Source organism: Ictidomys tridecemlineatus, chromosome 3, assembly GCF_052094955.1.
Source record: "Ictidomys tridecemlineatus isolate mIctTri1 chromosome 3, mIctTri1.hap1, whole genome shotgun sequence".
NCBI classification, from domain to species: domain Eukaryota; kingdom Metazoa; phylum Chordata; class Mammalia; order Rodentia; family Sciuridae; genus Ictidomys; species Ictidomys tridecemlineatus.
Window position 1 is genome coordinate 3165150 of NC_135479.1, and position 11737 is coordinate 3176886.

The 11737-nt window shown below is 58.8% G+C and overlaps 1 protein-coding gene across 3 annotated transcripts; it reads right to left on the reverse strand.

Moving 5' to 3' along the window:
* Window positions 1-352: 352 nt before the first annotated feature.
* Engase (endo-beta-N-acetylglucosaminidase) lies at window positions 353-11304 on the reverse strand. Of its 3 annotated transcripts, none has more exons than XM_078041509.1 (14): window positions 11130-11304; window positions 9564-9634; window positions 9217-9418; window positions 8239-8387; window positions 7633-7790; window positions 6777-6925; window positions 6279-6444; window positions 5400-5503; window positions 4953-5061; window positions 4592-4782; window positions 3657-3805; window positions 3071-3179; window positions 2640-2754; window positions 353-2495 (listed from the first exon to the last, which is right to left on the reverse strand). In XM_078041509.1, the coding sequence occupies exons 1-14, from the start codon at window positions 11255-11257 to the stop codon at window positions 2079-2081; spliced, it is 2217 nt and encodes a 738-aa protein (XP_077897635.1). In that variant the 5' UTR covers window positions 11258-11304; the 3' UTR covers window positions 353-2078. The 3 variants fall into 3 exon arrangements, with proteins under 3 accessions (XP_077897635.1, XP_077897634.1, XP_077897636.1); XM_078041508.1 differs by having other exon boundaries at window positions 11058-11304; XM_078041510.1 differs by having other exon boundaries at window positions 9217-9414; window positions 11130-11147.
* Between the last annotated feature and the right edge of the window lie 433 nt (window positions 11305-11737).

Below are 11737 nucleotides of genomic sequence, written 5' to 3' on the forward strand. Positions count from 1 at the left end.
TGCAGCCTAGAGATGGGAGGGTCAGCAGCTGATGCTGAGAGGGCACAGAGCTGGGGTGGACACGGCACGTCTGCGGCTGACGACCCTCCAGGACTCCCAAAGACTCGGCCTCTCTGGCGTGGTCAGCCCTGAACTGTGACCCATGAGGAGCTGCCACGCTTCTCCCACCTCCAGGTTCTGAGCCCTTGCTCCTGCAAGGGTGGACAGGGCCAGAGCAGAGCTGGGAGAGTGGCCAGAGGCAAGTGAGGATGGAGAATGGGAGGGGAAGCAGCAGAATCCAAACCAAGAGCTTGAGCGCCGTGGGCTGGGGCCAGGGAAGGAGCCAGATCTCTCAGCAAGACACGAGCTCTCATTTCTCATCACATTGGATAATTTATTTCAGAGTGACTACACCCACCAGAGGGGCCCGGGCTTAAATGCTGCAGATTAATTTTCTTGCATAGAAGTTTGTATGGCTGGGACTGGGGACCGTGCTCCTGGGGAGCAGGGTTGCATGGCTCTGTCACATGCCATGCTCCACTAAGCCCCCTCACTTCTAATTGCTTGCTCACCAGACTGTGAGAAAATAATTGCCACTATAAATTTTCCCTTCTTCTCTACATAAAATATTTGCACTTAAAATAAATAAATAAACAAAGCCAGGTCTCGGGAAACGGGGGAAACGGGGCACTGAGGCGGCTGTTGGGCATCTGGCAGCCAGGGCCCCAAGGCCAGGTGGGCAGCCCGGCCAGCCCTGCACCCCAACGCCTCCTCTGGGCACCCGGGCTGAGCGCACTCCAGGTGCTCCGGGAACTGGCAAACTGGAGATCCAAATCAGAGAAAGCGGGGAGCAGAGCACACGGCAGGCCGGCAGGAGCGGCCATGGCCTCCCAGTCCCAGAACAGCCCGTCCAAGCTGTCTAGAACGCAGGAGGGCCAGCACTGGTGACCTCAGTTTTGGATTAGCTAGAGAGACATGGCTTGGCTGGCACCGTGTCATACCCCCAGCTGGGGAAGACATGCCCCTGCCCAGGGCCCTGGGTCCTCACTTGTGGGAGACATGGAAGAACATTCAGTCAGGAAGGAGCATGGAACTCCACTCCAGAGAGGTCCAGGGAACACAGGGAGGGAGGGGGCAGAGCTGAGCCCCTGCCCTCTAGGCTCCTGGCCTGGTCCAGCTGGTCAGTCCCCTACACTGGCCACCTGGTGGCCTCTTCCCTTACCACAGATCCCGCCCCAGGTAAGACCTCCAGCTGGGCTCAGAGTATCCCAGCCCCCAGCATAGAAAGAGGACAGGGGCAGAGAGGGTGAACCCCAACAGTGGCCCTATGTGGCCTGGGGGCGACACCCTGCCAACCTCTGACCCTGTCCATGACCACAGCAGACTCCACGCAGGCACACGAAGGAGAGCAGGGGCCAGGCTGCACCACCGAGGCCTAAAGACAGTGTCAGCGGGCCACAGCCGCCAGGGAGGGGGAAGGCAGAGAGCAGAGGGAGAGGGGCGGCAGGCACCCCGGGCCACACTGCCTGAGTGGAAGCTCCCTGCGAGCCTGTCACCTGGAGGAGACGCAGCAGAGGCCAAGGCCTGCTGGCTCCCGCAGTGGTCTGGTCAGTGGCAGCCCGCCTTCCCCAGCTGGGGGCAGGACACACGCAGTGCAGCCAGTCTCTGCCGCCCTGCCCTGCAGACAGCCCTCGTTCCTGCCCACCACCCTGAGGGCCACCTCAGAAGACCTCCGATGGGCCCTTGCTGCCCCAGAGCCTCCCTGCCACCATTTCAGTTGGGTCTTCAGGAACAAAAGGTCACTGTTCTCAGCATCAAAGCCTTTCAGCCTGTTAGGGAACATCCTTTATGTAATTTCCCAGACAAAACCTCCGCAGATCCTTCCCTTTTACCCTGGGAACCACACACTGTGCAGAGGGGTCCCACAACAGCAGAACCATCAGTCAGCAATCTGCTTCCTACAACCAACGCCCCACCAAAGGCCACAGCGGAGCTGGGGGGCAACCCTCTAAGGACCTGACCCTCCTGACCTAGGGCAGCTTGCTGCAGCCACCAAGAAACCTTGAGTCTTGAGTGCGGAGAGTCTGCCTGGGGTGGGCTCACCGTGGGGAGGAATAGAGCAGGGCCGCCCTGCCCCACTCCGCCTGAGGCACCAGGAAGCCCTCCCTGGGGACAGGCTCCACCAGGAACTCCACACGGCCATCCTGGCCAGGTCCAGCAGCCTCCACCACCAAGTCCACCACCCGGTACTGGTTGGCAAAAGCCAGGCCCAGGAATGTGGGCTTCTCTGGCCCTGGAGGCTCTCTGCTGGGAGAGTCACTTCTAGTCCCCTCCCAGCAGTGGACTCGGAAGCACCGCACCTGGAGGAGGAGGTAGGACCAGTGCAGCAGGCAGCTGAGCCTGAGCCGGACCGGTCGGCCCTCCAGTACAGGGGCGGGCTGCTGCCATCGGACCTGGGAGACAGTGACGTCCTGCACCTGGTGCAGAGGGGCCAGCAGGCTGTCAGCATCCACCACCTGGCAGGAGAGAAGGCTCAGCCAGCTGGGCCCGGGGAAGGAGAGGCTTCCTGCCCACCTCCCTGCAGGACCAGGGAGAGCCCCAGGCAGCCCTCCCCAGGGCAGGAGACAGACACCTGGGCTGGGACCCTCCCGGAGGTGCACCTGGATCTCGCCAAGGCGGCATGCGAAGCTCTCCTCCTTCGGGCTTCCCGGAGGCCGTGAGAAGTTCACAAAGAGGTCCTGCAGGAGGCACCCACGTAGGCTCACCTCGTAGCAGCTGGGGGAGGTGCACGGGCTGGTCAGGCTGGTCAGCGCAACGCTCCCAGGCCAGCTGGCCAGAGGCTCAAGCCACAAGGGGGAGAAGCACACTAGGTGTACTCCAGGTTGTGGGGACCCCAGATCTATGGCAGGTCCCTGCAATGACCTTTAGCAAGTGTCCTGGGCTTGTATCTTGGGGCTGGCCCAAACCCAGAGGAACAGTCCAAGGTCTCTATACGAAAGTCCTGGATATTCTCACTGGGGACTGTGACTCCACAAGTCCCCCAATGTGCAGCCACCCCTCCTGTGGTCTAGCACAAAATAGAGGGACTTACCGCTGGATCCAGCCCCCGCTGAGCGGCTGGCCACAGTGGCCTGCCCATCTGGCCAGCTTGGTGGGGGGTACCTGGAGGGGTTGGAGGCTCTGCCTGAAACCTGTCTCTGCTGGAGAAGGAGGCATAGGCTTGAGAAAGAAGAATCCCTCCCAAATAATACAGGGTAGGGGAAACCAGAGGGAGTAAGACGTCCACTGGCAGGGGCCTTATCTCCCATAGGCCAGATAAGACCCCTGGAGGTGCAGGCACTGGGGGACCACCAGGAAGGACTTTGGAAAAGAACAAATGGGATGCATGTCTGGGCTTGGCCAATGTCGCCCATGCCAGCTTCTCCCAATGTGCCATCTCCCTGTCCCACTGACAGGCCCCTCTCAGTGCCTCAGCCAGCAGGGGGCCCAAGTCCACCCAGCCAGGAATCTGCTGCTGCTAACCAAGGTTCAGGTTATGGCTAGGAAGTGAGTCCTCCCTGTCCCAGCTGCCCTCACCACAGTGAAGGCAGGACTTGCCAGCACTGTCCACCCCAGCTGCTCCCCACAGCCGTGGCCTTTCTCGATGCCCACCTCCTGGGATCTCCCCAGCAACTCACCATTCAGCACTGAGATGCTGCCAATGTGACAGCCGCCAGCATCCCCTGTAGTGAGCTCCAAAGCAACCCCGACATCTGAGGGCCCTTCGAGCTTATACACCAAGGACAGAAATATTCTGGGTGGCACGGGGACCTGCAGGGAAAACAACCTGAGAGAGGAAGACCCTGTGAGAGGTGGCAGGGCGTTCTGTGGGGAGCTGGGCGATCCCACGGCATCCACCAGGAAGAGGGAGGCCCGTCAGCAGGAGCCCTACACTCTGGTCCTGCCGCCACTAGGGGACAGTCTTCCCCATGGCCAGATTCTCATGTGGGCTGAAAAGTCCTGGTTCTGAAATATCTGACTCCACTGGCATGAGCTCAGGAGTCGCACACACAGGGGCAGAAAGAAGGGTGGCTTCCAGGGCTGCAGGGGGTGTGGGAGCCCCGCGGGGTGCTTCTGCAAGGTGGCAAAGCCTGGAGATCTCTTGCATGACAACGTGCACGCAGCTTAAGGGAACGGCTGAAGTGATTTCACGCCATGCTCTCTGAACTGCAATTTGGTGTGTGTGGTACTGGGGCTAAACACAGAGGTGCTCTCCACTGAGCTACTTCCCCAGGCCTTTTCATTTTTTATTTTGAGGCAGGGCCTCTCTAAGTTGTTGAGGCGAGCCTGAACTTGCAACCTCCTGCCTCAGCCTCCTGAGTTGCTGGGATCATATGTGTGCACCATCACACCCAGCTCAACTTTCATTTTGAGACAGATGCTCACCAAGTTGCCAAGGCAGCCTCACACCTGCAGTCTTCCTTCCTTAGCCTCCCAAATGACCTCAATTTTTTAAAAAATAAACTAGGCCCGTCCACCATCCTCATTCTGGCCTCCGCTGCCCCACTATCATTTATTAGTCAACACAGAGAATGAAGCCGATGGCCACTCGCCTCACCCATCACTCACCCACCTCACAGCCACATTGCCAACTTCAGGCGGGATCACCCCCTGGACCAGCAGGGAGCTGCCCCCGTGCCAGGCATCCGCCAGGCAGCAGTGTATCTTCACCCAGCCCCCGCCGTCCCCGGGCAGCTTGTGTTCCCCAAACAGGGGCTGTGTCTCCTGGGCACTCGGGTGGTACCAGGGCCCCACGGCCTGCTCCTGCATGAAGGGCACACAGAGAAAGGGAGAGGTGTGCACTCCCCCTCGCACAAGCAGGAGGGTGCAGGCCGCCGTCTCCACGCCCACCACCGCTCCCTCCTGCCCAGCTGAGCCAGGAGGCGGGGAGGGCCCCTTCCCCACAGTGTCCACCCAGCACATGGCCCACGTACCTGGCCATAGCAGACTCTCCGTGTCCCCATGCCCAGGCAGAAAGATGTGACGAAGGGCAGGGAGCAGATGCTATGTGTGGGCAGGAAGCGTTGCAGCAAACTCCAGAACCTACAGAAACACAGGGAGGGACAGCTCGGTCCACTTAAAAGGACCCTGCAACATCCCTGGGCCTGTGGTCAAGCCTCGGGGTTCTCCCACAAACTCCAAGACAGGCCTTCAAAAGCGACTGCCGCTCCCAGCTAAGGACAGGCCAGAGGGGCGCAGCTGCAGGAAGTGGCCACTCAGGCTCCCCAGTCTTTGGTCCCCCAGCCCAGCTGGTCCGAGCCCTCCAGGAGACAGCAAGGTTGTCCCCTTGTCCTCCTGTAGCCACCCCAGAGCAGGATGCCTGGAGAACACCTGGATGCCTCCCCCCGCCAGCCCATGAGAAGCCCTGGGAGAGGGCTCACTTGTCCTGGTTCTGGAAGAAATCCGCCTTCTCCAGACACTCATACACCCAGCCAGGGGCAAACAGCGCTGCGGAGAAGCCATGCTTTCGGATCAGCTCCAGTGACTGGGGACAGAAGTCAGAGACGGGATCTGAGAATCCAGATACACCTGCTGGGCACAGGTCACAGGGACAGTTCTCTAAGGCCACGGCCCTCCCTCCAACGCTGCCTGGGGGCTCTGGGCCTCATCCTGTGGGTCCACAGGCTGGCCAGGCGAGAGGAAGGTACAAAGGGTGCCTCTGGGGCACTGTGGCTCGGTGCGCGGCCTCCTCCCTCCCACTCACACGGGTGGCCCTGAGACTAGAGCACACAGGCAGACTCCAGCTATGGGGTCCGTTCCCCAAGCTCACCTAACTCCTGAGCATCCCATGGCCAGGAAGGGGCAGGACCGACAGGCGAAGGCCCCAGTGCCCGTCCCCTTGCTGGGAAATCACGCTCGTTTTACACAGCTGTTCCCCAACCGCGGCGCTCTGCCGCAGTCCTGGACCCCTGAGCTGTCGTGGGAAGCCTGCAGCCCTCCGTGACCCTAATCTACCTGGGGAGCGGGTGGCTGGAGCAACGCTCTTCAGAGCATGCGATCCAGAAAGGACGTCAGACAAGCTTGGGACAGGAGGCTTCTGCTCACTGACACCCGAAACCAGGGACTGCTCCAGTTGGGACAGTTCAGTCCCAGGGAAGGCTGCTGCCATTCCTCAGGGCCCAGTTGCCCCACTCTGGGGAGAATCAGCTGCCACTGTGCTTTCCCTTGAAGTACAGCTGGGGCCTGAAGGTCCACAGCAAGAGGAGGCCCAGGAAGGGCCTGCAGGCCTCCGGCCCTCTGGCCCAAAGGCCACCACCCACCTTGTCCGTGTCAAATCGGCCTCCAATCACATTCCCGCGGGCAAACACATCCACACCCACGTACACGTCGGCCAGGCGCTCCCCCGCCTGGCCCAGCATCCGCTCCAGGTGTTCTTCCCGCCAGTTGTAGTTGGTGAAAAAGCCGTCACAAGAATCAAAGAAGACCCTGGGGGTGGCAGGGACCTTCTGAGGCCCAGGCCCAAGGGACAGGCCTGTCGCACTCAGCCTGCTCCATACTGGTGGCCGCTCCTGGCTCACGGGCTCTCTATCCAGGCTGCCCTGGTCAGAGTCTGCTCCCAAACAGCAGAGCCCAGCTACAAGTCGCCACCCGCAGCCCTCGTACAGCACCAGGGTAGCTGTGCACGGATTCTGCCTGCTGAGTATCAGGGCAGTGCAGGACCCAGGCCCTCCCACTCTTTCTGCCCACGCAGACCTATGTGGGATGCCCCATGGACAGGCCCGCAGCCTGCTCCCTCTGGGCACTGCCCACGGGCTCACCTGTTGTGCTCATTGAGCTCATCCTGCCATTTGAGGCTCCCACTTTGCAGCACACTGTCGTACCAGAGCACCAGGCCCCCTGGGACCTGACGGTGCAGCTGAGTGGTCAGGTACCGCAGGAAAAGAGGTGTGTTCCTCACAGCGGCCAGCTGGGGAGACAGAAGGCAGACCTTGAGCAGGCCAGGTGTGTTGGTCAGGAAAAGAACGCATGCCAGGGCAGACAGGAGCACAGAGGAGCAAAGATCATGCAAAAAAGGCAGGGTCCTGGGGCATGGTGGTGCAGGCCTCTGATCCCCACTACCCAGGAGGCTGAGGCAGGAGGACCACAAGTCAAGACCTGACACGGGCAGCTTAGCAAGACCCTGTCTGCAAATAGAAAATAAAAAGGGCTGAGGATGTCGCTCAGTGGTAAAGGTCCACTGAGTCCAGATGGCGGTACCAGGAAAAGAAAAGAAAAAAAGCCACCGTCCCCAAATCCCCTCAACCTCACAGCCACCCAAGAGAAGGATCAGCCAGATGTTCGACTCCTTTCTTGCTGGACAGGAAGGATATGGGTCAGAACTCGGGAAAAGACCAACACAGAGGAAGGGGAGGGCAGCCATGGAAGGGAAGCTCCACCCAGCCCATGGCAGAGCAGGGCAGAGGCAGGCCTGGCCACCCTGGGGGAGCGAGAGGGTGCAGCCGGCACACTCAAGGCTCCTGGGGAAGACCCATCCTGGTCCACGGTCACAGAGATGGCACAGGTGGCAGAGCCAGCTCTGCCTGACAAAAAATGGCTTCTGCTGCTATGACTGGGGTGGGAGGGGTGGCAACACATGGGGCTGGTGGCAGAGGCCCAGGCCCAGGCCGTACTCACACTCAGAGAGTTTTCTATGTTGATCAGCCAGCCATCGAAATGAAAAAACTGAGCAATCTGGACCAGCCGGTCGGCCACCGCCTGGTAGGAGCGCTCCTCCCCCGCCAGGAAGGCTTCGCAGAGCCGGGCCCCCTCATTCCACTCCGTGATAAAAGTCCCTGCGGGAAAGCAGAGGAACGAGTCAGGCCTTACCTTCCACCAGGGGGCTGCAACATGCTAGCATAAGCAGCACTGGAAAACCTGCTAGACCGTCAAATTCAGCTAGTGCCGGAGACGCCCGGTGGGCCCAGCAGTGTGGTTACGTGCACACCAGTACCTGGATTCGGCTCCAACCTGGAGAGGAACTGCCTCACCGGGAGAGTCAGCCACCCCGCGCTTGCGAGCAAGGCAGCATCGGCCTGTTTGCCCATCTGTTGTGTACAGCGGCTTTTATGCTAGCCACTAGCAGTGACCAACTGCCCAGTGGAAACAGTGAGTGTCTGGTCATCTCCAGAAGGGTGCAAATACCTGACCTGGCCACTGAGCCAGCCCCTATCAGGAAGCAGACAAAGCCCCACCTCTAGTGGCTGGGTCACCCAGCGTTGTGCCAATGAGCCTGGCTCTTACCCAGCACACAGACCCCGTGCCTGTGGGCAGCATTGGTCCAGCCCACGGGGGGGATGGTGACCGTGTGATGGCTGAAGTACACAAAGATGTCAATGTACTGCCAGTGGTAGAAGGAGTAGGGATTCTGCACCGCTGAGCCCTGAATAAACCTGGTGAAGAAACAGAACAAACTCAGGTCCCAGGAGACAGAATGAGGACACAGCGAGCTCAGGGGAACAGAGGCAGCCCTGAGCAAGGTCTCTCCTAGGTTGCCCTCGGTCAGCACTGGCAGACAGCCTGCTGTGGGCAGCCCACGCAGGGAGAGCCAGAAGCAGGAACAGGCTGCACTCCTGCTGTCAAGGCAGCCAGGAGAGAAGGGTCTCTGCGGGGTGTTCGGCACCTGCCACTCCATCTGTGTGGACTGGACACTTCTGGCTGCTGTGAGCCGATGAACAAAGGAGAGGAAACAGGCTCTCCATGGCTGTGACCTCCTCTCTGAGAGGTCAGCAGTGCCCTGGACAGTCTCCTTGGTGTGAAGGTGAGGCTTCGTGGCCTGCCTGTCAGGGTACAGGCTAGCTCTACTCAAGCCTCCTTCCAATCACCACATCCAAGACTGTTTTATGGACAGATCAGATCTCGCCGGAATGGGATGGGCACAGCTGCGTACCAGAAGCCACAGCCAACAGACCCAGACAAGTACAAGGTGTGGGGAAGAGCTACAAAGACACACCAAGTGGCCAGGCAGACAGAGGGGCATCCCTACAGTGTCCCCTCAAGTCCACCAGGTTTCAAGGAACCAGATGACTCCGGAGCTGAAGAGAGGAGATCACCCAACCACACCTTCTCACATCTTCTCACAGATGAAGGCCCCCTCCCCAGCCGGTCCAGAGCCCGCCTCCCGACTGCAGTCCAGGGCTTCTTCTATTTACTGCATGACATTCTCCCCCCGCGGCCCACCAGAGGATGACCAGCAGTAGGTCAACTCAAGCTCGTCCTCACCTGTCGTCCAGGTACCCGCCCATCATGTCATGGCACAGAAGGGTCCGGGGCCTATGGCTGCTCAGTGGGGGCTGACGACACCCCAAGGGCTCCAGGGCCACATTGAAGCCATCTTCCATGTGGGGCGTCCAGGCCAGGAGTTCCTCCAGCGAAGAAAAGTAAAAGCTGATGGGTTCCGTGGTGTCCTTGTCATAATATCTAACTGGTCCGAGGAGGAAGCAATGAGGAATCAATGGAAAATTCTGGATAGTGGAAATGTTTCCATGATGACTGGGAGAACCTAAGAGGGTGGGGAGCCACCCTCCCAGAGGAATGAAGAAGATTATTCAGAGCCCAGATCCTCTTACCTGGCAAAGGATCCGGAGTGAAACTGACCACTTCTCGAAAGACTGCTGCTGCTTCCTGGTCTTCTTTGATTCTAGGCAAAGAGAAAGTTTAAAAAATTTTTTTTAATAAAAGGGTAAAAAAAAATGCTTGGAAGTAAATGGTAGGTATTTAACACAAGCTATGGAAACAGGTGCTGAACCAGAGGAGGTAAGGAGCTCTGTCTGATCTTCCAGGTGCCTGTGTTAGCAACAGGACGGGCTTCCGCTTGGACACAGATGCCAAAAATCACTCCTGTGAATAAACACCTCACCCACCAGAACAGCTAGACACACGCCAAAGACCAAAGACAGTCTTCACAGGTCCACAGGGACGAGGGGTAAGGGCTACTCAAGGTACCAACAAAGTACTGTCTTAAGAGAACAAGGGCCAGGCTTCCTGGCCTATCCCCTCCTATCCTCCTTCCCCTAAGTGTATTCCACAGCATTAACTCTTTAGCCTTCATGGACGGATAACACAAGAAACAGCGCCTTTGGTACATTAAGACGGAAAGCTCTGATTCAATATAAATATATATATATATATATACACACACCTACACTTAAAAATATAAACTCATATGCTTAAAATATATATCATATTAAAAATATGATCATATGTGTGTGTGTGTGTGTGTGTATATATATATATATATATATATATATATATATATATATATATATATATATATATGACTTTAAGAACAGAGAGATACTACAGCAGCCATTTAGGACCATGGGAATCAGTGTCTGAATTCTCTAACTCTTTCAATGCCTGAGGCTGCCCCTCTGTCCACTGGGGTGTCACCTGCCAGCACTCCACTTCCCAGCAAAGGCCTATTGTCACTACTCCCTCTGCAGGACCCTGAGGCAGAGAACCTCTGGGAACGGCAAAAGTGTCTGAGGTGAAAGTGGAGGTGCCAAGGAAAATGCTTCTTTTCAAGTTTCATTCCCCCAGGTTCCTCTTCCAGAGCCCCCTTCCGGGATGATCTGTCCACCCTTCAGCTACTCCCTGAAGGGCCTCTCGGAACATTGCTGCCTTTGTCACCTTTTTTCCTCCAGGAGGAGGAAAGGGCATCCCAACTTTCCTCCTATCCAAAAAGCTTTCCCACCAGCCAACAGCCATTGGCTGCCCACCTCCAGTCCACGCTCATCCGCCTCATTGCTTCGGGCTTGAAAACCAAGCGGGGTCTGCCACCACGTGGTCCTAACTGACCAGGGGCTTCCAGGTGGGCAAATGGCCCCTAGAGGGGGCCCTTTTTCTGACCTTTGACCATTGTGCTGCTCCCTAAAGCCTCAGTTCAAGTGTCACCCCTTCAGAAAGCCAACCCCTTCCACCAGCTGCAACTGCTGGGCCACTGCAAATGCCTCGCGGGATGTGGGTAGTGGCCGTGGCACCCAGCTCTGAGGAGGGGACGGGCCCTGCGGCTCGCTTGGGGGTCTGCCCCTCGCAGCGCCCGGCCGGGCGGTGGGACGCACCCGCAGCCCTGGTGGTCCGTGGGGACCTGGGCCCAGGTGCCGCCGCCCCTCCGCCGGACCCGCCGTGCCCACCTACGCCCCGGCCGCCGCTGCCGCCTGGGCAACCGATCCGGCTCCTTCCGCGCCATCGCCTCCGGGGCCGCGGGTCCCTGCCGCAGCCGCCGCGCGGTGGCCCGGGTCAGCACCGTGGAAGCCTCCATGGTCTGGCGCTCGGGCCGCCGCGACACCGGCTCCGAGAGCCAATCGCAGGCCCGGGCCCGCCCCCGCCCCCGCCCTCAGCCAATGGGAAGTACGTAGCGCGGGAGCGCGCTGCGATTGGGCCCCGCGGGACTCCGCGCGCTGGGGCTCTGGGCCGCCGGGTAGGCGGGGAATAAGTAGTCCGAGAAGGGCTGGGGGCGGGGCCTGGTGGTGGGCGGGGCCTGTGGGCGGGGCCTAGGAGGGTTCTGAGCCCCCTTGCAGGAGATTTGGAGGTTTCTCTGCGTCTTCGCGCTCTGTGTGCAAACGGAGGCTTTTCTGAAATAAATGGAATCTACCAGAAGTCACGGGGTCAGCAAATGGTAGAAACGGGATTTTAATTCGGATCTCCCGGCCCCTATTAAAAGATAATTTTCAGAAAAAGGTAAAATGCTGATTCTCATTCGTGTGTAAATATCAACCACTGCTAAAGATTGTGTTTTACT